Source organism: Plectropomus leopardus, chromosome 1 (assembly GCF_026936395.1).
Source record: "Plectropomus leopardus strain MGB_pleo_1.0 chromosome 1, ASM2693639v1, whole genome shotgun sequence".
Classification (NCBI taxonomy): Eukaryota; Metazoa; Chordata; class Actinopteri; order Perciformes; family Serranidae; genus Plectropomus; species Plectropomus leopardus.
Window position 1 is genome coordinate 21,790,329 of NC_142176.1, and position 26,623 is coordinate 21,816,951.

General features: G+C 33.9%; 1 protein-coding gene across 1 annotated transcript in view; it reads left to right on the forward strand.

Annotated features, from left to right (window-relative positions):
• The window catches only part of dhx38 (DEAH (Asp-Glu-Ala-His) box polypeptide 38), a 65,467-nt gene extending 39,054 nt beyond the window's left edge, over nt 1–26,413 (forward strand). Inside the window, exon 27 of the mRNA XM_088077688.1 lies at nt 25,307–26,413. Within this exon, the coding sequence (XP_087933814.1) occupies nt 25,307–25,388 (82 nt within the window). The 3' untranslated portion in view covers nt 25,389–26,413. The remainder of the gene's footprint in view (nt 1–25,306) is intronic.
• The last annotated feature ends 210 nt before the right edge of the window (nt 26,414–26,623 follow it).

Consider the following 26,623-nt stretch of genomic DNA (forward strand, 5'->3'; position numbering starts at 1 on the left):
CTAAAAACAGCTGAAAACCACTTAGAATAGCATGTAGAGGCATGTTATAGTATACAGTGTTGAAAAAACATCCCAAAACGGCCAAAAACCCCACAAAATAGCATGTTGAAAAAATGACGAAAAAAAAAGCAAGGCTATAGTATGGCAAAAATGTCAAAATTTGACATGTTCTAAAAACAGCTGAAAACCACTTAGAATAGCATGTAGAGGCATGTTATAGTATACAGTGTTGAAATAACATCCAAAAACGGCCAAAAACCCCACAAAATAGCATGTTGAAAAATGACGAAAAAAAGCAAGGCTATAGTATGGCAAAATGTCAAAATTTGACATGTTCTAAAAACAGCTGAAAACCACTTAGAATAGCATGTAGAGGCATGTTATAGTATACAGTGTTGAAAAAACATCCCAAAACGGCCAAAAACCCCACAAAATAGCATGTTGAAAAATGACCAAAAAAAAGCAAGGCTATAGTATGGCAAAAATGTCAAAATTTGACATGTTCTAAAAACAGCTGAAAACCACTTAGAATAGCATGTAGAGGCATGTTATAGTATACAGTGTTGAAATAACATCCAAAAACGGCCAAAAACCCCACAAAATAGCATGTTGAAAAAATGACGAAAAAAAAAGCAAGGCTATAGTATGGCAAAAATGTCAAAATTTGACATGTTCTAAAAACAGCTGAAAACCACTTAGAATAGCATGTAGAGGCATGTTATAGTATACAGTGTTGAAAAAACATCCCAAAACGGCCAAAAACCCCACAAAATAGCATGTTGAAAAATGACCAAAAAAAAGCAAGGCTATAGTATGGCAAAAATGTCAAAATTTGACATGTTCTAAAAACAGCTGAAAACCACTTAGAATAGCATGTAGAGGCATGTTATAGTATACAGTGTTGAAATAACATCCAAAAACGGCCAAAAACCCCACAAAATAGCATGTTGAAAAATGACGGAAAAAAAGCAAGGCTATAGTATGGCAAAATGTCAAAATTTGACATGTTCTAAAAACAGCTGAAAACCACTTAGAATAGCATGTAGAGGCATGTTATAGTATACAGTGTTGAAAAAACATCCCAAAACGGCCAAAAACCCCACAAAATAGCATGTTGAAAAATGACCAAAAAAAAGCAAGGCTATAGTATGGCAAAAATGTCAAAATTTGACATGTTCTAAAAACAGCTGAAAACCACTTAGAATAGCATGTAGAGGCATGTTATAGTATACAGTGTTGAAAAAACATCTCAAAATGGCCAAAAACCCCACAAAATAGCATGTTGAAAAAATGACGAAAAAAAAAGCAAGGCTATAGTATGGCAAAAATGTCAAAATTTGACGTGTTCTAAAAACAGCTGAAAACCACTTAGAATAGCATGTAGAGGCATGTTATAGTATACAGTGTTGAAATAACATCCAAAATGGCCCAAAACCCCACAAAATAGCATGTTGAAAAATGACCAAAAAAAGCAAGGCTATAGTATGGCAAAATGTCAAAATTTGACATGTTCTAAAAACAGCTGAAAACCATTTAGAATAGCATGTAGAGGCATGTTATAGTATACAGTGTTGAAATAACATCCAAAACGCCAAAAACCCACAAAATAGCATTTTTAAAAATGACGAAAAAAAAGCAAGGCTATAGTATGGCAAAAATGTCAAAATTTGACATGTTCTAAAAACAGCTGAAAACCACTTAGAATAACATTAAGAGGCATGTTATAGTATACAGTGTTGAAATAACATCCAAAAACGGCCAAAAACCCCACAAAATAGCATGTTGAAAAAATGACGGGAAAAAAAGCAAGGCTATAGTATGGCGAAAATGTCAAAATTTGACATGTTCTAAAAACAGCTGAAAACCACTTAGAATAGCATGTATAGGCATGTTATAGTATACAGTGTTGAAATAACATCCAAAACGCAAAAAACCCCACAAAATAGCATGTTGAAAAAATGACGAAAAAAGCAAGGCTATAGTATGGCAAAATGTCAAAATTTGACATGTTCTAAAACAGCTGAAAACCACTTAGAATAGCATGTAGAGGCATGTTATAGTATACAGTGTTGAAATAACATCCCAAAACGGCCAAAAACCCCACAAAATAGCATGTTGAAAAATGACGAAAAAAAAAGCAAGGCTATAGTATGGCGAAAATGTCAAAATTTGACATGTTCTAAAAACAGCTGAAAACCACTTAGAATAGCATGTAGAGGCATGTTATAGTATACAGTGTTGAAATAACATCCCAAAACGGCCAAAAACCCCACAAAATAGCATGTTGAAAAATGACCAAAAAAAAGCAAGGCTATAGTATGGCAAAAATGTCAAAATTTGACATGTTCTAAAAACAGCTGAAAACCACTTAGAATAACATTAAGAGGCATGTTATAGTATACAGTGTTGAAAAAACATCCCAAAACGGCCAAAAACCCCACAAAATAGCATGTTGAAAAATGACAAAAAAAAAGCAAGGCTATAGTATGGCAAAAATGTCAAAATTTCACATGTTCTAAAAACAGCTGAAAACCACTTAGAATAGCATGTAGAGGCATGTTATAGTATACAGTGTTGAAATAACATCCAAAAATGGCCAAAACCCCACAAAATAACATGTTGAAAAATGACGAAAAAAAAAGCAAGGCTATAGTATGGCAAAATGTCAAAATTTGACATGTTCTAAAACAGCTGAAAACCACTTAGAATAGCATGTAGAGGCATGTTATAGTATACAGTGTTGAAAAAACATCCCAAAACGGCCAAAAACCCCACAAAATAGCATGTTGAAAAATGACGAAAAAAAAGCAAGGCTATAGTATGGCAAAAATGTCAAAATTTGACATGTTCTAAAAACAGCTGAAAACCACTTAGAATAGCATGTAGAGGCATGTTATAGTATACAGTGTTGAAATAACATCCCAAAACGGCCAAAACCCCACAAAATAGCATGTTGAAAATGACCAAAAAAGCAAGGCTATAGTATGGCAAAAATGTCAAAATTTGACATGTTCTAAAAACAGCTGAAAACCACTTAGAATAGCATGTAGAGGCATGTTATAGTATACAGTGTTGAAATAACATCCCAAAACGGCCAAAAACCCCACAAAATAGCATGTTGAAAAATGACGAAAAAAAAGCAAGGCTATAGTATGGCAAAAATGTCAAAATTTGACATGTTCTAAAAACAGCTGAAAACCACTTAGAATAGCATGTAGAGGCATGTTATAGTATACAGTGTTGAAATAACATCCCAAAACGGCCAAAAACCCCACAAAATAGCATGTTGAAAAAATGACGAAAAAAAAAGCAAGGCTATAGTATGGCGAAAATGTCAAAATTTGACATGTTCTAAAAACAGCTGAAAACCACTTAGAATAGCATGTAGAGGCATGTTATAGTATACAGTGTTGAAATAACATCCCAAAACGGCCAAAAACCCCACAAAATAGCATGTTGAAAAATGACCAAAAAAAAGCAAGGCTATAGTATGGCAAAAATGTCAAAATTTGACATGTTCTAAAAACAGCTGAAAACCACTTAGAATAGCATGTAGAGGCATGTTATAGTATACAGTGTTGAAATAACATCCAAAACGGCCAAAACCCCACAAAATAGCATGTTGAAAAATGACCAAAAAAAAGCAAGGCTATAGTATGGCAAAAATGTCAAAATTTGACATGTTCTAAAAACAGCTGAAAACCACTTAGAATAGCATGTAGAGGCATGTTATAGTATACAGTGTTGAAAAACATCCCAAAACGGCCAAAACCCCCACAAAATAGCATGTTGAAAAAATGACCAAAAAAAAAGCAAGGCTATAGTATGGCAAAAATGTCAAAATTTGACATGTTCTAAAAACAGCTGAAAACCACTTAGAATAGCATGTAGAGGCATGTTATAGTATACAGTGTTGAAATAACATCCAAAAATGGCCAAAAACCCCACAAAATAGCATGTTGAAAAAATGACGAAAAAAAAAGCAAGGCTATAGTATGGCGAAAATGTCAAAATTTGACATGTTCTAAAAACAGCTGAAAACCACTTAGAATAGCATGTAGAGGCATGTTATAGTATACAGTGTTGAAATAACATCCAAAAACGGCCAAAAACCCCACAAAATAGCATGTTGAAAAATGACCAAAAAAAAGCAAGGCTATAGTATGGCAAAAATGTCAAAATTTGACATGTTCTAAAACAGCTGAAAACTACTTAGAATAGCATGTAGAGGCATGTTATAGTATACAGTGTTGAAATAACATCCAAAATGGCCAAAACCCCACAAAATAGCATGTTGAAAAAATGAAAAAAAAAAAGCAAGGCTATAGTATGGCAAAATGTCAAAATTTGACATGTTCTAAAACAGCTGAAAACCACTAAGAATAGCATGTAGAGGCATGTTATAGTATACAGTGTTGAAAAAACATCCCAAAACGGCCAAAACCCCCACAAAATAGCATGTTGAAAAAATGACCAAAAAAAAAGCAAGGCTATAGTATGGCAAAAATGTCAAAATTTGACATGTTCTAAAAACAGCTGAAAACCACTTAGAATAGCATGTAGAGGCATGTTATAGTATACAGTGTTGAAATAACATCCCAAAACGGCCAAAAACCCCACAAAATAGCATGTTGAAAAATGACCAAAAAAAGCAAGGCTATAGTATGGCAAAATGTCAAAATTTGACATGTTCTAAAAACAGCTGAAAACCATTTAGAATAGCATGTAGAGGCATGTTATAGTATACAGTGTTGAAATAACATCCAAAACGCCAAAAACCCCACAAAATAGCATGTTGAAAAAAAATGACGAAAAAAAGCAAGGCTATAGTATGGCAAAAATGTCAAAATTTGACATGTTCTAAAAACAGCTGAAAACCACTTAGAATAGCATGTAGAGGCATGTTATAGTATACAGTGTTGAAATAACATCCAAAACGCCAAAAACCCCACAAAATAGCATGTTGAAAAAATGACGAAAAAAAAGCAAGGCTATAGTATGGCAAAAATGTCAAAATTTGACATGCTCTAAAAACAGCTGAAAACCACCTAAAATAGCATGTAGAGGCATGTTATAGTATACAGTGTTGAAAAAACATCCCAAAACGGCCCAAACCCCCACAAAATAGCATGTCGAAAAAATGACCCAAAAAAAGCAAGGCTATAGTATGGCAAAAATGTCAAAATTTGACGTGTTCTAAAACAGCTGAAAACTACTTAGAATAGCATGAAGAGGCATGTTATAGTATACAGTGTTGAAATAACATCCAAAACGGCCAAAAACCCCACAAAATAGCATGTTGAAAAATGACGGAAAAAAAGCAAGGCTATAGTATGGCAAAATGTCAAAATTTGACATGTTCTAAAAACAGCTGAAAACCACTTAGAATAGCATGTAGAGGCATGTTATAGTATACAGTGTTGAAAAAACATCCCAAAACAGCCAAAAATCCCACAAAATAGCATGTTGAAAAAATGACGAAAAAAGCAAGGCTATAGTATGGCAAAAATGTCAAAATTTGGCATGTTCTAAAAACAGCTGAAAACCACTTAGAATAGCATGTAGAGGCATGTTATAGTATACAGTGTTGAAATAACATCCAAAAACGGCCAAAACCCCACAAAATAACATGTTGAAAAATGACGAAAAAAAAGCAAGGCTATAGTATGGCAAAATGTCAAAATTTGACATGTTCTAAAAACAGCTGAAAACCACTTAGAATAGCATGTAGAGGCATGTTATAGTATACAGTGTTGAAAAACATCCCAAAACGGCCAAAACCCACAAAATAGCATGTTGAAAAATGACCAAAAAAGCAAGGCTATAGTATGGCAAAATGTCAAAATTTGACATGTTCTAAAAACAGCTGAAAACCACTTAGAATAGCATGTAGAGGCATGTTATAGTATACAGTGTTGAAATAACATCCAAAAACGGACAAAAACCCCACAAAAAAGCATGTTGAAAAAATGACGAAAAAAAAAAGCAAGGCTATAGTATGGCAAAAATGTCAAAATTTGACATGTTCTAAAAACAGCTGAAAACCACTTAGAATAGCATGTAGAGGCATGTTATAGTATACAGTGTTGAAAAACATCCCAAAACGGCCAAAACCCCACAAAATAGCATGTTGAAAAATGACCAAAAAAAGCAAGGCTATAGTATGGCAAAAATGTCAAAATTTGACATGTTCTAAAAACAGCTGAAAACCACTTAGAATAGCATGTGGAGGCATGTTATAGTATACAGTGTTGGAAAAACATCCAAAAACGGCCAAAATCTCCTTAAAATAGCATGTTGAAAAAATGACGGAAAAAAGCAAAGCTATAGTATGGCAAAAATGTCAAAATTTGACATGTTCTAAAAACAGCTGAAAACCACTTAGAATAGCATGTAGAGGCATGTTATAGTATACAGTGTTGAAAAAACATCCCAAAACGGCCAAAAACCCCACAAAATAGCATGTTGAAAAATGACCAAAAAAAAGCAAGGCTATAGTATGGCAAAAATGTCAAAATTTGACATGTTCTAAAAACAGCTGAAAACCACTTAGAATAGCATGTAGAGGCATGTTATAATATACAGTGTTGAAAAAACATCTCAAAATGGCCAAAAACCCCATAAAATAGCATGTCGAAAAAATGACCCAAAAAAAGCAAGGCTATAGTATGGCAAAAATGTCAAAATTTGACGTGTTCTAAAAACAGCTGAAAACCACTTAGAATAGCATGTAGAGGCATGTTATAGTATACAGTGTTGAAATAACATCCAAAAACGGCCCAAAACCCCACAAAATAGCATGTTGAAAAATGACCAAAAAAAAGCAAGGCTATAGTATGGCAAAAATGTCAAAATTTGACATGTTCTAAAACAGCTGAAAACCATTTAGAATAGCATGTAGAGGCATGTTATAGTATACAGTGTTGAAATAACATCCAAAAACGGCCAAAAACCCCACAAAATAGCATGTTGAAAAATGACGAAAAAAAAGCAAGGCTATAGTATGGCAAAAATGTCAAAATTTGACATGTTCTAAAAACAGCTGAAAACCACTTAGAATAACATTAAGAGGCATGTTATAGTATACAGTGTTGAAATAACATCCCAAAACGGCCAAAAACCCCACAAAATAGCATGTTGAAAAAATGACGGGAAAAAAAGCAAGGCTATAGTATGGCAAAAATGTAAAAATTTGACATGTTCTAAAAACAGCTGAAAACCACTTAGAATAGCATGTATAGGCATGTTATAGTATACAGTGTTGAAATAACATCCAAAAACGGCGAAAAACCCCACAAAATAGCATGTTGAAAAAATAACGAAAAAAAAGCAAGGCTATAGTATGGCAAAAATGTCAAAATTTGACATGTTCTAAAAACAGCTGAAAACCACTTAGAATAGCATGTAGAGGCATGTTATAGTATACAGTGTTGAAATAACATCCCAAAACGGCCAAAAACCCCACAAAATAGCATGTTGAAAAATGAAGAAAAAAAAAGCAAGGCTATAGAATGGCAAAAATGTCAAAATTTGACATGTTCTAAAAACAGCTGAAAACCACTTAGAATAGCATGTAGAGGCATGTTATAGTATACAGTGTTGAAATAACATCCCAAAACGGCCAAAAACCCCACAAAATAGCATGTTGAAAAATGACCAAAAAAAAGCAAGGCTATAGTATGGCAAAAATGTCAAAATTTCACATGTTCTAAAAACAGCTGAAAACCACTTAGAATAGCATGTAGAGGCATGTTATAGTATACAGTGTTGAAATAACATCCAAAAACGGCGAAAAACCCCACAAAATAGCATGTTGAAAAAATGACGAAAAAAAAAGCAAGGCTATAGTATGGCAAAAATGTCAAAATTTGACATGTTCTAAAAACAGCTGAAAACCACTTAGAATAGCATGTAGAGGCATGTTATAGTATACAGTGTTGAAATAACATCCCAAAACGGCCAAAAACCCCACAAAATAGCATGTTGAAAAAATGACGAAAAAAAAGCAAGGCTATAGTATGGCAAAAATGTCAAAATTTGACATGTTCTAAAAACAGCTGAAAACCACTTAGAATAGCATGTAGAGGCATGTTATAGTATACAGTGTTGAAATAACATCCCAAAACGCCAAAAAACCCCACAAAATAGCATGTTGAAAATGACCAAAAAAAGCAAGGCTATAGTATGGCAAAATGTCAAAATTTGACATGTTCTAAAAACAGCTGAAAACCACTTAGAATAGCATGTAGAGGCATGTTATAGTATACAGTGTTGAAATAACATCCAAAAACGGCCAAAAACCCCACCAAAACAGCAGGTTGAAAAATGAAGAAAAAAAAAGCAAGGCTATAGTATGGCAAAAATGTCAAAATTTCACATGTTCTAAAAACAGCTGAAAACCACTTAGAATAGCATGTAGAGGCATGTTATAGTATACAGTGTTGAAATAACATCCAAAAACGGCCAAAAACCCCACAAAATAGCATGTTGAAAAAATGACGAAAAAAAAAGCAAGGCTATAGTATGGCAAAAATGTCAAAATTTGACATGTTCTAAAAACAGCTGAAAACCACTTAGAATAGCATGTAGAGGCATGTTATAGTATACAGTGTTGAAATAACATCCCAAAACGGCCAAAAACCCCACAAAATAGCATGTTGAAAAATGACCAAAAAAAGCAAGGCTATAGTATGGCAAAATGTCAAAATTTGACATGTTCTAAAACAGCTGAAAACTACTTAGAATAGCATGAAGAGGCATGTTATAGTATACAGTGTTGAAATAACATCCAAAAACGGCCAAAAACCCCACAAAATAGCATGTTGAAAAAATGACGAAAAAAGCAAGGCTATAGTATGGGCGAAAATGTCAAAATTTGACATGTTCTAAAAACAGCTGAAAACCACTTAGAATAGCATGTAGAGGCATGTTATAGTATACAGTGTTGAAACAACAACCCAAAACAGCCAAAAACCCCACAAAATAGCTTGGTGAAAAATGACAAAAAAAAAGCAAGGCTATAGTATGGCAAAAATGTCAAAATTTGACATGTTCTAAAAACAGCTGAAAACCACTTAGAATAGCATGTAGAGGCATGTTATAGTATACAGTGTTGAAATAACATCCAAAAACGGCCAAAAACCCCACAAAATAGCATGTTGAAAAAATGACGAAAAAAAAGCAAGGCTATAGTATGGCGAAAATGTCAAAATTTGACATGTTCTAAAAACAGCTGAAAACCACTTAGAATAGCATGTAGAGGCATGTTATAGCATACAGTGTTGAAAAACATCCCAAAACGGCCAAAAACCCACAAAATAGCATGTTGAAAATGACCAAAAAAAGCAAGGCTATAGTATGGCAAAAATGTCAAAATTTGACATGTTCTAAAAACAGCTGAAAACTACTTAGAATAGCATGAAGAGGCATGTTATAGTATACAGTGTTGAAATAACATCCAAAAACGGCCAAAAACCCCACAAAATAGCATGTTGAAAAAATGACGGGAAAAAAAGCAAGGCTATAGTATGGCGAAAATGTCAAAATTTGACATGTTCTAAAAACAGCTGAAAACCACTTAGAATAGCATGTAGAGGCATGTTATAGTATACAGTGTTGAAATAACATCCCAAACGGCCAAAAACCCCACAAAATAGCATGTTGAAAAAATGACGGGAAAAAAAGCAAGGCTATAGTATGGCAAAAATGTCAAAATTTGACATGTTCTAAAAACAGCTGAAAACCACTTAGAATAGCATGTAGAGGCATGTTATAGTATACAGTGTTGAAATAACATCCAAAAATGGCCAAAAACCCCACAAAATAACATGTTGAAAAAATGACGAAAAAAAAAAGCAAGGCTATAGTATGGCGAAAATGTCAAAATTTGACATGTTCTAAAAACAGCTGAAAACCACTTAGAATAGCATGTAGAGGCATGTTATAGTATACAGTGTTGAAAAAACATCCCAAAACAGCCAAAAATCCCACAAAATAGCATGTTGAAAAATGACCAAAAAAAAGCAAGGCTATAGTATGGCAAAAATGTCAAAATTTGACATGTTCTAAAAACAGCTGAAAACCACTTAGAATAGCATGTAGAGGCATGTTATAGTATACAGTGTTGAAATAACATCCAAAAACGGCCAAAAACCCCACAAAATAGCATGTTGAAAAAATGACGAAAAAAAAAGCAAGGCTATAGTATGGCGAAAATGTCAAAATTTGACATGTTCTAAAAACAGCTGAAAACCACATCGTATAGGATGTAGAGGCATGTTATAGGATACAGTCTTGATAAAACATCCCAAAACGCCAAAAACCCCACAAAATAGCATGTTGAAAAATGACCAAAAAAAGCAAGGCTATAGTATGGCAAAATGTCAAAATTTGACATGTTCTAAAAACAGCTGAAAACCACTTAGAATAGCATGTAGAGGCATGTTATAGTATACAGTGTTGAAAAAACATCCAAAAACGGCCAAAAACCCCACAAAATAGCATGTTGAAAAAATGACGAAAAAAGCAAGGCTATAGTATGGCAAAAATGTCAAAATTTGACATGTTCTAAAAACAGCTGAAAACCACTTAGAATAGCATGTAGAGGCATGTTATAGTATACAGTGTTGAAAAAACATCCCAAAACGGCCAAAAACCCCATAAAATAGCATGTTGAAAAAATGACGAAAAAAAAAGCAAGGATATAGTATGGCAAAATGTCAAAATTTGACGTGTTCTAAAACAGCTGAAAACCACTTAGAATAGCATGTAGAGGCATGTTATAGTATACAGTGTTGAAAAAACATCCAAAACGGCCAAAAACCCCACAAAATAGCATGTTGAAAAATGACGAAAAAAAAGCAAGGCTATAGTATGGCAAAATGTCAAAATTTGACATGTTCTAAAAACAGCTGAAAACCACTTAGAATAACATTAAGAGGCATGTTATAGTATACAGTGTTGAAATAACATCCAAAACGGCCAAAAACCCCACAAAATAGCATGGTGAAAAAATGACGAAAAAAGCAAGGCTATAGTATGGCGAAAATGTCAAAATTTGACATGTTCTAAAAACAGCTGAAAACCACTTAGAATAGCATGTAGAGGCATGTTATAGTATACAGTGTTGAAAAAACATCCCAAAACGGCCAAAAACCCCACAAAATAGCATGTTGAAAAAATGACAAAAAAAAAAAGCAAGGCTATAGTATGGCAAAAATGTCAAAATTTGACATGTTCTAAAAACAGCTGAAAACCACTTAGAATAGCATGTAGAGGCATGTTATAGTATACAGTGTTGAAATAACATCCAAAACGGCCAAAAACCCCACAAAATAACATGTTGAAAAAATGACGAAAAAAAAAGCAAGGCTATAGTATGGCGAAAATGTCAAAATTTGACATGTTCTAAAAACAGCTGAAAACCACTTAGAATAGCATGTAGAGGCATGTTATAGTATACAGTGTTGAAAAAAACATCCCAAAACGGCCAAAAACCCCACAAAATAGCATGTTGAAAAATGACCAAAAAAGCAAGGCTATAGTATGGCAAAATGTCAAAATTTGACATGTTCTAAAACAGCTGAAAACCACTTAGAATAACATTAAGAGGCATGTTATAGTATACAGTGTTGAAAAACATCTCAAAACGGCCAAAAACCCCACAAAATAGCATGTTGAAAAATGACCAAAAAAAAGCAAGGCTATAGTATGGCAAAAATGTCAAAATTTGACATGTTCTAAAAACAGCTGAAAACCACTTAGAATAGCATGTAGAGGCATGTTATAGTATACAGTGTTGAAATAACATCCAAAAACGGCCAAAAACCCCACAAAATAGCATGTTGAAAAAATGACGAAAAAAAGCAAGGCTATAGTATGGCAAAATGTCAAAATTTGACATGTTCTAAAAACAGCTGAAAACTACTTAGAATAGCATGTAGAGGCATGTTATAGTATACAGTGTTGAAATAACATCCCAAAACGGCCAAAAACCCCCAAAATAGCATGTTGAAAAATGACGAAAAAAAAAGCAAGGCTATAGTATGGCGAAAATGTCAAAATTTGACGTGTTCTAAAAACAGCTGAAAACCACTTAGAATAGCATGTAGAGGCATGTTATAGTATACAGTGTTGAAATAACATCCAAAAACGCCAAAACCCCACAAAATAGCATGTTGAAAAAATGACGAAAAAAAAAGCAAGGCTATAGTATGGCAAAAATGTCAAAATTTGACATGTTCTAAAAACAGCTGAAAACTACTTAGAATAGCATGTAGAGGCATGTTATAGTATACAGTGTTGAAATAACATCCAAAAACGGCCAAAAACCCCACAAAATAGCATGTTGAAAAAATGACGAAAAAAAAAGCAAGGCTATAGTATGGCAAAAATGTCAAAATTTGACATGTTCTAAAAACAGCTGAAAACCACTTAGAATAGCATGTAGAGGCATGTTATAGTATACAGTGTTGAAATAACATCCAAAAACGGCCAAAAACCCCACAAAATAGCATGTTGAAAAATGACGAAAAAAAAGCAAGGCTATAGTATGGCAAAACGTGCAAAATTCCACATTTTCTAAAAACAGCTGAAAACCACTTAGAATAGCATGTAGAGGCATGTTATAGTATACAGTGTTGAAATAACATCCCAAAACGGCCAAAACCCCACAAAATAGCATGTTGAAAAATGACCAAAAAAAGCAAGGCTATAGTATGGCAAAATGTCAAAATTTGACATGTTCTAAAAACAGCTGAAAACCACTTAGAATAGCATGTAGAGGCATGTTATAGTATACAGTGTTGAAATAACATCCCAAAACGGCCAAAAACCCCACAAAAAAGCATGTTGAAAAAATGACGAAAAAAAAAAGCAAGGCTATAGTATGGCAAAAATGTCAAAATTTGACATGTTCTAAAAACAGCTGAAAACCACTTAGAATAGCATGTAGAGGCATGTTATAGTATACAGTGTTGAAAAAACATCCCAAAACAGCCAAAAATCCCACAAAATAGCATGTTGAAAAAATGACGAAAAAAGCAAGGCTATAGTATGGCAAAAATGTCAAAATTTGACATGTTCTAAAAACAGCTGAAAACCACTTAGAATAGCATGTAGAGGCATGTTATAGTATACTGTGTTGAAATAACATCCCAAAACGCCAAAAACCCCACAAAATAGCATGTTGAAAAATGACCCAAAAAGCAAGGCTATAGTATGGCAAAATGTCAAAATTTGACATGTTCTAAAAACAGCTGAAAACTACTTAGAATAGCATGAAGAGGCATGTTATAGTATACAGTGTTGAAATAACATCCAAAACGCCAAAAACCCCACAAAATAGCATGTTGAAAAATGACGGAAAAAAAGCAAAGGCTATAGTATGGCAAAATGTCAAAATTTGACATGTTCTAAAAACAGCTGAAAACCACTTAGAATAGCATGTAGAGGCATGTTATAGTATACAGTGTTGAAAAAACATCCCAAAACGGCCAAAAACCCCACAAAATAGCATGTTGAAAAATGACGAAAAAAAAGCAAGGCTATAGTATGGCAAAATGTCAAAATTTGACATGTTCTAAAAACAGCTGAAAACCACTTAGAATAGCATGTAGAGGCATGTTATAGTATACAGTGTTGAAATAACATCCAAAAACGGCCAAAACCCCACAAAATAACATGTTGAAAAATGACGAAAAAAAAGCAAGGCTATAGTATGGCAAAAATGTCAAAATTTGATGTGTTCTAAAAACAGCTGAAAACCACTTAGAATAGCATGTAGAGGCATGTTATAGTATACAGTGTTGAAATAACATCCAAAAACGGCCAAAACCCCACAAAATAGCAAGGTGAAAAAATGAAGAAAAAAAAAGCAAGGAAATAGTATGGCGAAAATGTCAAAATTTGACATGTTCTAAAAACAGCTGAAAACCACTTAGAATAGCATGTAGAGGCATGTTATAGTATACAGTGTTGAAAAAACATCCCAAAACGGCCAAAAACCCCACAAAATAGCATGGTGAAAAATGACCAAAAAAAAGCAAGGCTATAGTATGGCAAAAATGTCAAAATTTGACATGTTCTAAAAACAGCTGAAAACTACTTAGAATAGCATGTAGAGGCATGTTATAGTATACAGTGTTGAAATAACATCCAAAACGGCCAAAAACCCCACAAAATAGCATGTTGAAAAATGACGGGAAAAAAGCAAGGCTATAGTATGGCAAAAATGTCAAAATTTGACATGTTCTAAAAACAGCTGAAAACCACTTAGAATAGCATGTAGAGGCATGTTATAGTATACAGTGTTGAAAAAACAACCCAAAACAGCCAAAAACCCCATAAAATAGCATGTTGAAAAAATGACGAAAAAAGCAAGGCTATAGTATGGCAAAAATGTCAAAATTTGACATGTTCTAAAAACAGCTGAAAACCACTTAGAATAGCATGTAGAGGCATGTTATAGTATACAGTGTTGGAAAAACATCCAAAAACGGCCAAAAACCCCACAAAATAGCATGTTGAAAAATGACGAAAAAAAAGCAAGACTATAGTATGGCAAAAATGTCAAAATTTGACATGTTCTAAAAACAGCTGAAAACCACTTAGAATAGCATGTAGAGGCATGTTATAGTATACAGTGTTGAAATAACATCCAAAAATGGCCAAAAACCCCACAAAATAGCATGTTGAAAAAATTCCGAAAAAAAAAGCAAGGCTATAGTATGGCGAAAATGTCAAAATTTGACATGTTCTAAAAACACCTGAAAACCACTTAGAATAGCATGTAGAGGCATGTTATAGTATACAGTGTTGAAATAACATCCAAAAACGGCCCAAAACCCCACAAAATAGCATGTTGAAAAATGACCAAAAAAAAACAAGGATATAGAATGTGAAAAATGTCAAAATTTGACATGTTCTAAAAACAGCTGAAAACCACTTAGAATAGCATGTAGAGGCATGTTATAGTATACAGTGTTGAAATAACATCCAAAAACAGCCAAAAACCCCACAAAATAACATATTGAAAAAATGACGAAAAAAAAAGCAAGGCTATAGTATGGCGAAAATGTCAAAATTTGACATGTTCTAAAAACAGCTGAAAACCACTTAGAATAGCATGTAGAGGCATGTTATAGTATACAGTGTTGAAAAAACATCCCAAAACGGCCAAAAACCCCACAAAATAGCATGTTGAAAAAATGACCAAAAAAAAAAGCAAGGCTATAGTATGGTGGAAATGTCAAAATTTGAACCATCCTAAAAACAGCTGAAAACCACTTAGAATAGCATGTAGAGGCATGTTATAGTATACTGTGTTGAAATAACATCCCAAAACGGCCGAAAACCCCACAAAATAGCATGTTGAAGAAATGATGAAAAAAGCAAGGCTATAGTATGGCAAAAATGTCAAAATTTGACATGTTCTAAAAACAGCTGAAAACCACTTAGAATAGCATGTAGAGGCATGTTATAGTATACAGTGTTGAAATAACATCCAAAAATGGCCAAAAACCCCACAAAATAGCATGTTGAAAAAATGACGAAAAAAAAAGCAAGGCTATAGTATGGCGAAAATGTCAAAATTTGACGTGTTCTAAAAACAGCTGAAAACCACTTAGAATAGCATGTAGAGGCATGTTATAGTGTACAGTGTTTAAAATGCCAAATGTAACTCATCAGTTTATCAGATGGATAAAAAGGCGAACACTGAGTTGTTTTAGAAAACCGTTAAAACTGCTCAAGGCAGGCTTTATTCAAAGATGAAAATAACAAAAGCAACAGTTACCTCACTTCCTTTCACAATAGTTACATATACTGTCTAACACAGAGTCTGAGCAAGATAAGGCAAAAACACAAAAACCGCCAAAAAGCACACTCAGTGATCTATTTCTTCTTTTATCTGGAGGTCTGTTGTGTCATCACTCTCTCTTCTCGCCGTTTGTCCTCATTGGCTGTCCTTGGACTGGTTTGTTTGAGTAGAAACTTCCTCCTGTTTTGGGATGTCATGTTTGGATCGAAGCTTCCTCCTCCTTCTGGTAGGGAGTTTTCACACCCTGCATGTGATTTCCCATCAATGATTTCTCAAACAGCTGCTCCTGCTGATTAATCAACATATTAAACATGCTAATGAGTTTCAATTTTTTCAAATTTGACACATCCCAAAACAACCTAAGAACCCGTTAAGTTGCATGTTGAAAAAATGATGAAAAAAGCAAGGCTATAGTATGGTGGAAATGTCAAAATTTGAACCATCCTAAAAACAGCTGAAAACCACTTAGGATAGCATGTAGAGGCATGTTATAGTGTACAGGGTTGAAAAAACATCCAAAAGCGGCCAAAAACCCCACAAAATAGCATGTTGAAAAAATGACGAAAAAAGCAAGGCTATAGCATGGCAAAAATGTCAAAATTTGACATGTTCTAAAAACAGCTGAAAACCACTTAGAATAGCATGTAGAGGCATGTTATAGTATACAGTGTTGAAATAACATCCAAAAATGGCCAAAAACCCCACAAAATAGCATGTTGAAAAAATGACGAAAAAAAAAGCAAGGCTATAGTATGGCGAAAATGTCAAAATTTGACGTGTTCTAAAAACAGCTGAAAACCACTTAGAATAGCATGTAGAGGCATGTTATAGTATACAGTGTTGAAAAAACATCCCAAAACGGCCAAAAACCCCACAAAATAGCATGTTGAAAAATGACCAACAAAAAGCAAGGCTATAGTATGGCAAAAATGTCAAAATTTGACATGTTCTAAAAACAGCTGAAAACCACTTAGAATAGCATGTAGAGGCATGTTATAGTATACAGTGTTGAAATAACATCCAAAAACGGCCAAAAACCCCACAAAATAGCATGTTGAAAAAATGACCAAAAAAAAAAGCAAGGCTATAGTATGGTGGAAATGTCAAAATTTGAACCATCCTAAAAACAGCTGAAAACCACTTAGAATAGCATGTAGAGGCATGTTATAGTATACTGTGTTGAAATAACATCCAAAAACGGCCGAAAACCCCACAAAATAGCATGTTGAAGAAATGACGAAAAAAGCAAGGCTATAGTATGGCAAAAATGTCAAAATTTGACATGTTCTAAAAACAGCTGAAAACCACTTAGAATAGCATGTAGAGGCATGTTATAGTATACAGTGTTGGAAAAACATCCAAAAGCGGCCAAAAACCCCACAAAATAGCATATTGAAAAAATGACCAAAAAAGCAAGGCTATAGTATGGTGAAAATGTCAAAATTTGACATGTTCTATAAATAGCTGAAAACCACTTAGAATAGCATGTAGAGGCATGTTATAGTATACAGTGTTGAAAAAACATCCAGAAATGGCCAAAAAACCCACAAAATAGCATGTTGAAAAAATGACGAAAAAAGCAAGGCTATAGTATGGCGAAAATGTCAAAATTTGACATGTTCTAAAAACAGCTGAAAACCACTTAGAATAGCATGTAGAGGCATGTTATAGTATACAGTGTTGGAAAAACATCCAAAAGCGGCCAAAAACCCCACAAAATAGCATGTTGAAAAAATGACGAAAAAAGCAAGGCTATAGTATGGCGAAAATGTCAAAATTTGACATGTTCTAAAAACAGCTGAAAACCACTTAGAATAGCATGTAGAGGCATGTTATAGCATACAGTGTTGAAATGACATCCAAAAACATCCATAAAACCCATAAAATATCATGTTGAAAAAATGATGAAAAAAGCAAGGCTATAGTATGGCAAAAATGTCAAAATTTGACATGTTCTAAAAACAGCTGAAAACCACTTAGAATAGCATGTAGAGGCATGTTATAGCATACAGTGTTGAAAAAACATCCAAAAACATCCATAAAACCCATAAAATATCATGTTGATAAAATGACCAAAAAAAGCAAGGCTATAGTATGGCAAAAATGTCAAAATTTGACATGTTCTAAAAACAGCTGAAAACCACTTAGAATAGCATGTAGAGGCATGTTATAGTATACAGTGTTGAAAAAACATCCAGAAATGGACAAAAAACCCACAAAATAGCATGTTGAAAAAATGACGAAAAAAAAAGCAAGGCTATAGTATGGCAAAAATGTCAAAATTTGACATGTTCTAAAAACAGCTGAAAACCACTTAGAATAGCATGTAGAGGCATGTTATAGTATACAGTGTTGGAAAAACATCCAAAAGCGGCCAAAAACCCCACAAAATAGCATGTTGAAAAAATGACGAAAAAAGCAAGGCTATAGTATGGTGAAAATGTCAAAATTTGACATGTTCTAAAAACAGCTGAAAACCACTTAGAATAGCATGTAGAGGCATGTTATAATATACAGTGTTGAAAAAACATCCAAAAACATCCATAAAACCCATAAAATATCATGTTGATAAAATGACGAAAAAAGCAAGGCTATAGTATGGCAAAAATGTCAAAATTTGACATGTTCTAAAAACAGCTGAAAACCACTTAGAATAGCATGTAGAGGCATGTTATAGTATACAGTGTTGAAAAAACATCCCAAAATGGCCAAAACCCCACAAAATAGCATGTTGAAAAAATGACGAGAAAAAAGCAAGGCTATAGTATGGCAAAAATGTCAAAATTTGACATGTTCTAAAAACAGCTGAAAACCACTTAGAATAGCATGTAGAGGCATGTTATAGTATACAGTGTTGGAAAAACATCCAAAAACGGCCAAAAACCCCACAAAATAGCATGTTGAAAAAATGACAAAAAAAGCAAGGCTATAGTATGGCAAAAACTGTCAGAATTTGACATGTTCTAAAAACAGCTGAAAACCACTTAGAATAGCATGTAGAGGCATGTTATAGTATACAGTGTTGAAAAAACATCCAAAAACATCCATAAAACCCATAAAATATCATGTTGATAAAATGACCAAAAAAAGCAAGGCTATAGTATGGCAAAAATGTCAAAATTTGACATGTTCTAAAAACAGCTGAAAACCACTTAGAATAGCATGTAGAGGCATGTTATAGTATACAGTGTTGAAAAAACATCCAGAAATGGCCAAAAAACCCACAAAATAGCATGTTGAAAAAATGACGAAAAAAAAAGCAAGGCTATAGTATGGCGAAAATGTCAAAATTTGACATGTTCTAAAAACAGCTGAAAACCACTTAGAATAGCATGTAGAGGCATGTTATAGCATACAGTGTTGAAATGACATCCAAAAACATCCATAAAACCCATAAAATATCATGTTAATAAAATGACCAAAAAAAGCAAGGCTATAGTATGGCAAAAACTGTCAGAATTTGACATAACCTAAAAACAGCTGAAAACCACTTAGAATAGCATGTAGAGGCATGTTATAGTATACAGTGTTGGAAAAACATCCAAAAGCGGCCAAAACCCCCACAAAATAGCATGTTGAAAAAATGAAAAAGCAAGGCTATAGTATGGCAAAACTGTCAGAATTTGACATGTTCTAAAAACAGCTGAAAACCACTTAGAATAGCATGTAGAGGCATGTTATAGCATACAGTGTTGAAAAAACATCCAAAAACATCCATAAAACCCATAAAATATCATGTTGATAAAATGACCAAAAAAAGCAAGGCTATAGTATGGCAAAAATGTCAAAATTTGACATGTTCTAAAAACAGCTGAAAACCACTTAGAATAGCATGTAGAGGCATGTTATAGTATACAGTGTTGAAAAAACATCCAGAAATGGCCAAAAAACCCACAAAATAGCATGTTGAAAAAATGACGGAAAAAAAAGCAAGGCTATAGTATGGCAAAAATGTCAAAATTTGACATGTTCTAAAAACAGCTGAAAACCACTTAGAATAGCATGTAGAGGCATGTTATAGTATACAGTGTTGGAAAAACATCCAAAAACGGCCAAAAACTCCTTAAAATAGCATGTTGAAAAAATGACGAAAAAAGCAAGGCTATATAGTATGGCGAAAATGTCAAAATTTGACATGTTCTAAAAACAGCTGAAAACCACTTAGAATAGCATGTAGAGGCATGTTATAGTATACAGTGTTGAAAAAACATCCCAAAACGGCCAAAACCCCACAAAATAGCATGTTGAAAAAATGACGAGAAAAAAGCAAGGCTATAGTATGGCAAAAATGTCAAAATTTGACATGTTCTAAAAACAGCTGAAAACCACTTAGAATAGCATGTAGAGGCATGTTATAGTATACAGTGTTGGAAAAACATCCAAAAGCGGCCAAAAACCCCACAAAATAGCATATTGAAAAAATGACCAAAAAAGCAAGGCTATAGTATGGTGAAAATGTCAAAATTTGACATGTTCTATAAATAGCTGAAAACCACTTAGAATAGCATGTAGAGGCATGTTATAGTATACAGTGTTGAAAAAACATCCAGAAATGGCCAAAAAACCCACAAAATAGCATGTTGAAAAAATGACGAAAAAAAAAGCAAGGCTATAGTATGGCGAAAATGTCAAAATTTGACATGCTCTAAAAACAGCTGAAAACCATTTAGAATAGCATGTAGAGGCATGTTATAGTATACAGTGTTGGAAAAACATCCAAAAACGGCCAAAAACCCCACAAAATAGCATGTTGAAAAAATGACGAAAAAAAAAGCAAGGCTATAGTATGGCGAAAATGTCAAAATTTGACATGTTCTAAAAACAGCTGAAAACCACTTAGAATAGCATGTAGAGGCATGTTATAGTATACAGTGTTGAAAAAACATCCAAAAACATCCATAAAACCCATAAAATATCATGTTGATAAAATGACCAAAAAAAGCAAGGCTATAGTATGGCAAAAATGTCAAAATTTGACATGTTCTAAAAACAGCTGAAAACCACTTAGAATAGCATGTAGAGGCATGTTATAGTATACAGTGTTGAAAAAACATCCAGAAATGGCCAAAAAACCCACAAAATAGCATGTTGAAAAAATGACGAAAAAAAGCAAGGCTATAGTATGGCAAAAACTGTCAGAATTTGACATAACCTAAAAACAGCTGAAAACCACTTAGAATAGCATGTAGAGGCATGTTATAGTATACAGTGTTGGAAAAACATCCAAAAGCGGCCAAAAACCCCACAAAATAGCATGTTGAAAAAATGACGAAAAAAGCAAGGCTATAGTATGGCAAAAATGTCAAAATTTGACATGTTCTAAAAACAGCTGAAAACCACTTAGAATAGCATGTAGAGGCATGTTATAGTATACAGTGTTGGAAAAACATCCAAAAACGGCCAAAAACCCCACAAAATAGCATGTTGAAAAAATGACGAAAAAAAAAGCAAGGCTATAGTATGACAAAAACTGTCAGAATTTGACATGTTCTAAAAACCGCTGAAAACCACTTAGAATAGCATGTAGAGGCATGTTATAGTATACAGTGTTGAAAAAACATCCAAAAACATCCATAAAACCCATAAAATATCATGTTGATAAAATGACCAAAAAAAGCAAGGCTATAGTATGGCAAAATGTCAAAATTTGACATGTTCTAAAACAGCTGAAAACCACTTAGAATAGCATGTAGAGGCATGTTATAGTATACAGTGTTGAAAAACATCCAGAAATGGCCAAAAACCCACAAAATAGCATGTTGAAAAAATGACCAAAAAACAAGCAAGGCTATAGTATGGCAAAAATGTCAAAATTTGGCGTGTTCTAAAAACAGCTGAAAACCACTTAGAATAGCATGTAGAGGCATGTTATAGTATACAGTGTTGAAATGACATCCAAAAACATCCATAAAACCCATAAAATATCATGTTGATAAAATGACGAAAAAAGCAAGGCTATAGTGTGGCGAAAATGTCAAAATTTGACATATCCTAAAAACCGCTGAAAACCACTTAGAATAGCATGTAGACGCATGTTATAGTATACAGTGTTGGAAAAACATCCAAAAGCGGCCAAAACCCCCACAAAATAGCATGTTGAAAAAATGATGAAAAAAGCAAGGCTATAGTATGGCAAAAACTGTCAGAATTTGACATGTTCTAAAAACAGCTGAAAACCACTTAGAATAGCATGTAGAGGCATGTTATAGCATACAGTGTTGAAAAAACATCCAAAACATCCATAAAACCCATAAAATATCATGTTGATAAAATGACCAAAAAAGCAAGGCTATAGTATGGCAAAATGTCAAAATTTGACATGTTCTAAAACAGCTGAAAACCACTTAGAATAGCATGTAGAGGCATGTTATAGTATACAGTGTTGGAAAAACATCCAGAAATGGCCAAAAACCCACAAAATAGCATGTTGAAAAATGATGAAAAAAGCAAGGCAATAGTATGGCAAAAATGTCAAAATTTGACATGTTCTAAAAACAGCTGAAAACCACTTAGAATAGCATGTAGAGGCATGTTATAGTATACAGTGTTGGAAAAACATCCAAAAACGGCCAAAAACTCCTTAAAATAGCATGTTGAAGAAATGACGAAAAAAGCAAGGCTATAGTATGGCAAAAATATCAAAATTTGACATGTTCTAAAAACAGCTGAAAACCACTTAGAATAGCATGTAGAGGCATGTTATAGTATACAGTGTTGAAAAAACATCCCAAAACGGCCAAAACCCCACAAAATAGCATGTTGAAAAAATGACGAGAAAAAAGCAAGGCTATAGTATGGCAAAAATGTCAAAATTTGACATGTTCTAAAAACAGCTGAAAACCACTTAGAATAGCATGTAGAGGCATGTTATAGTATACTGTGTTGGAAAAACATCCAAAAGCGCCAAAACCCCACAAAATAGCATATTGAAAAATGACCAAAAAAGCAAGGCTATAGTATGGTGAAAATGTCAAAATTTGACATGTTCTATAAATAGCTGAAAACCACTTAGAATAGCATGTAGAGGCATGTTATAGTATACAGTGTTGAAAAAACATCCAGAAATGGCCAAAAACCCCACAAAATAGCATGTTGAAAAAATGACGAAAAAAGCAAGGCTATAGTATGGCAAAAATGTCAAAATTTGACATGTTCTAAAAACAGCTGAAAACCACTTAGAATAGCATGTAGAGGCATGTTATAGTATACAGTGTTGGAAAAACATCCAAAAACGGCCAAAAACTCCTTAAAATAGCATGTTGAAAAAATGACGAAAAAAGCAAGGCTATAGTATGGCAAAAATGTCAAAATTTGACATGTTCTAAAAACAGCTGAAAACCACTTAGAATAGCATGTAGAGGCATGTTATAGTATACAGTGTTGAAAAAACATCCAAAAACATCCATAAAACCCATAAAATATCATGTTGATAAAATGACCAAAAAAAGCAAGGCTATAGTATGGCAAAAATGTCAAAATTTGACATGTTCTAAAAACAGCTGAAAACCACTTAGAATAGCATGTAGAGGCATGTTATAGTATACAGTGTTGAAAAAACATCCAGAAATGGCCAAAAAACCCACAAAATAGCATGTTGAAAAAATGACGAAAAAAAGCAAGGCTATAGTATGGCAAAAACTGTCAGAATTTGACATAACCTAAAAACAGCTGAAAACCACTTAGAATAGCATGTAGAGGCATGTTATAGTATACAGTGTTGAAAAAACATCCAAAAACGGCCAAAAAACCCACAAAATAGCATGTTGAAAAAATGATGAAAAAAGCAAGGCTATAGTATGGCGAAAATGTCAAAATTTGACATGTTCTAAAAACAGCTGAAAACCACTTAGAATAGCATGTAGAGGCATGTTATAGTATACAGTGTTGAAGAAACATCCAAAAACGGCCCAAGAACCCATTAAATAGCATGTTAAAAAAAAGCCCCAAAAAGCAAGGATGGCGAAAATGTCAAAATCTCCCGTCCTAAAAACAGCTGAAAATTGTATAAAATAGTGTGCCGAGACATGCCATGGTATAGAATGATGCAAAACTGCCCAAAACACCATAATATGGCATGTTGAATAAATAACCCAAAAAGCAATACTATAGTAAGGCAAAAAATGTCAAAAAGTGACATGTCCCCAAAAACAGCTGAAAACTGCATAAAATAACTTGCCCAGACACACCATGGCATAGAATGTAGCAAAAACTGCCAAAAACACTATAATAAGGCACGTTGAAAAAAATGGCCCAAAAACCAATACTATAGTATGGCGAAAAATGTAAAAATATGACATGGCCCAAAAACAGCTGAAAACCACTCAAAACAGTATAAAATGGCATACAGAGACACGTCAGAGCATAGAATGTTGCAAAAACAGCCAACACCACCATCATATGACATGTCAGAAAACGACCAAAAATGCCATACTATAGTATGCCGAAAAATGTCAAAAAATGACATGTCCCACAAAGACTTGAAAAATGCTCAAAATGGGTGCCGAGTAACTTCGGAGCATAGAATGTTGCAAAAACAGCCTAAACACCTTGATATAGCATGTCAAAAAAACAACCGAAAATGCCATGCTACAGTATGGCAAAAAATGTCAAAATATGATATGTCCAAAAAACAGTTGAAAACAGCATAAACTAGCGTGCCAAGAAATGCCATGGCATAGAGTGTTGCAAAAATGGCCAAAAACACCACATTCTATTTTGTGTAATATTGTTTCTAGAAAATTACAGAAAATGCCATGCTATACTGTAGCGAAAAATGTAATATATATGACGTCCCAAAAACAGCTGAAAACTGCTTAAATGGCGTGCCGAGACATGTCCAAGCATAGAGTGCTGCGAAATCAGCCATAAACACCATGATATAGCAAAAACAACCAAAAATGCCAAATACAAAAGTGTTGCAAAAAATGTCAAATGTCAATGTCAAAAAAATGTCCCAAAACTGCTGAAAACAGCTATAAAAAGCATGAAATAGAGTGCAGAGACAAGTTAGAGCATAGAATGTTACAAAATAGCATAATATAGAAAAAAAAAACCCACCAAAAATGACATGTCTCCAAAACAGCTGAAAACCACATAAAATAGCGTGCTGAGACACACCATGGCATAGAATGTTGCAAAAAGGTTTAAAAACACCATAACATAGCATGTTGAAAAAAACTACCGAAAATGCTTTACTATAGTACGGTGAGAAACAGCTGAAAACCACATAAAATAGCATTCCGGTAATGAATTAAAACATACTCAACAATCACCCAAAAAAACGTCATAGCATAGTATCTCGTATATACTACATTATACTATAATGTATTTTCCTGATTTTTTCAATACTTTACTATAATGTTTTTTGATATTTCTATTTCTAATTCGATTTTAGCATTATACTCAAATGAGCAATGAGCCAATGAGGCTGAATCGCATGTTGTCACAGCAACTAAAACATGTCTTCCTAATCACTTTTCTCTCATTCAGGGCTGTGAAAATCTGCACACCAGGAAGAAAAGAGGAGGCCCCAATGACGCCGAGACGTACCCCTGCCCGCTTTGGACTGTAGAACACCTGCTAGAGGTTAGACTCATTGTCATCCAGATCTGGCCCACACTAACGCAGTCAAATGCAGCGTAGATTTCAGCTGCCATTTGTCCCTCATAGCATGGCCAAAATCGACTGTAATTCATGTACAGCCCACTAGAGTGAGAACTTGTATAAGGCACAAGACTTAAAGATGAGCTAGGCCGAACAGAATGCCTCCCTCCACCTTCATCAGCCGATAGCTGTTTCCATGACACATTTTAAGTAATAAAGGACTTGTTTTGTATATTCAGTATTTAAAAAGTCATTGCTGAAGTGTTTTTATACAGGTCTATACAGAAACATTTCATGTCCTACGTTATGTTGAATTTTCTTCACCCTGAGTGTATTATCAGAGGAAAACTGATTAATAGTGATCTGAGTTCAATGTTACTTGTTTCTGTGCCCCTGTATTTACTGCTCCTTGTGCTGTTGTGGCTTGAGCAGCATGTGCCACTATGAAGTGCTCTCCTCGACAGACTGAAGCGCTATTAAAACTATACTTGTGGCATGAGTGTCTTCAGATCCTAGACTTGTATTGTAATGCCCCCCACAACACACTCATGCAGGCTAGGCAATTGACCTTCTTCTTTCTGTGAACCTTGTTGCAACAATGTAATGTACCACAATTCATGCAAAACATTATCACGCTTGATTAAACATATCAACGTGTGTATTTTCATGGTCCTTGTGTTTAAACTAGCACACAGTTTTCTTTTTGGTTTTCCTCTAAAGAAATGTTTGCAAATGTGTCTTTTAAATGGGTAAATTTGTTTGTTGATGTTTGCCTCTCAGCTGATCAGAATGTCATGCAGTTTCAGATGGACTGGTCTATCTGTTACAAAACAGTTTAGCGAGGGCCGTGTTTGGATAGTGACAGTGGTTCTGTTTTGTTTAGTTTTTTTTTTAACATGGATCTGAGACAGCAGAAGGACTGCTAATGGATTTTTTTCTCTTAACATCTTTTGTAAATGAAATAAATAAAATGTAGCTATTTTTTTAATCCAAGGTGATCTCATTTGATGTTGTAGTCACTATTGTCTGACTGTTTGTGCGCTCTGATTGCCTAACATAATTATGTCATTTAAATGCACATTTTTTAAGTTAGCTTTACAGCAACATGAGTGAAAGCTCAATAAGTAAAAATGATGCAAATTATTTTAGGTTATAGTAATTCTTTATACTTGGCCTGGGTCTCCCTAAAAAAAACCAAAAAAC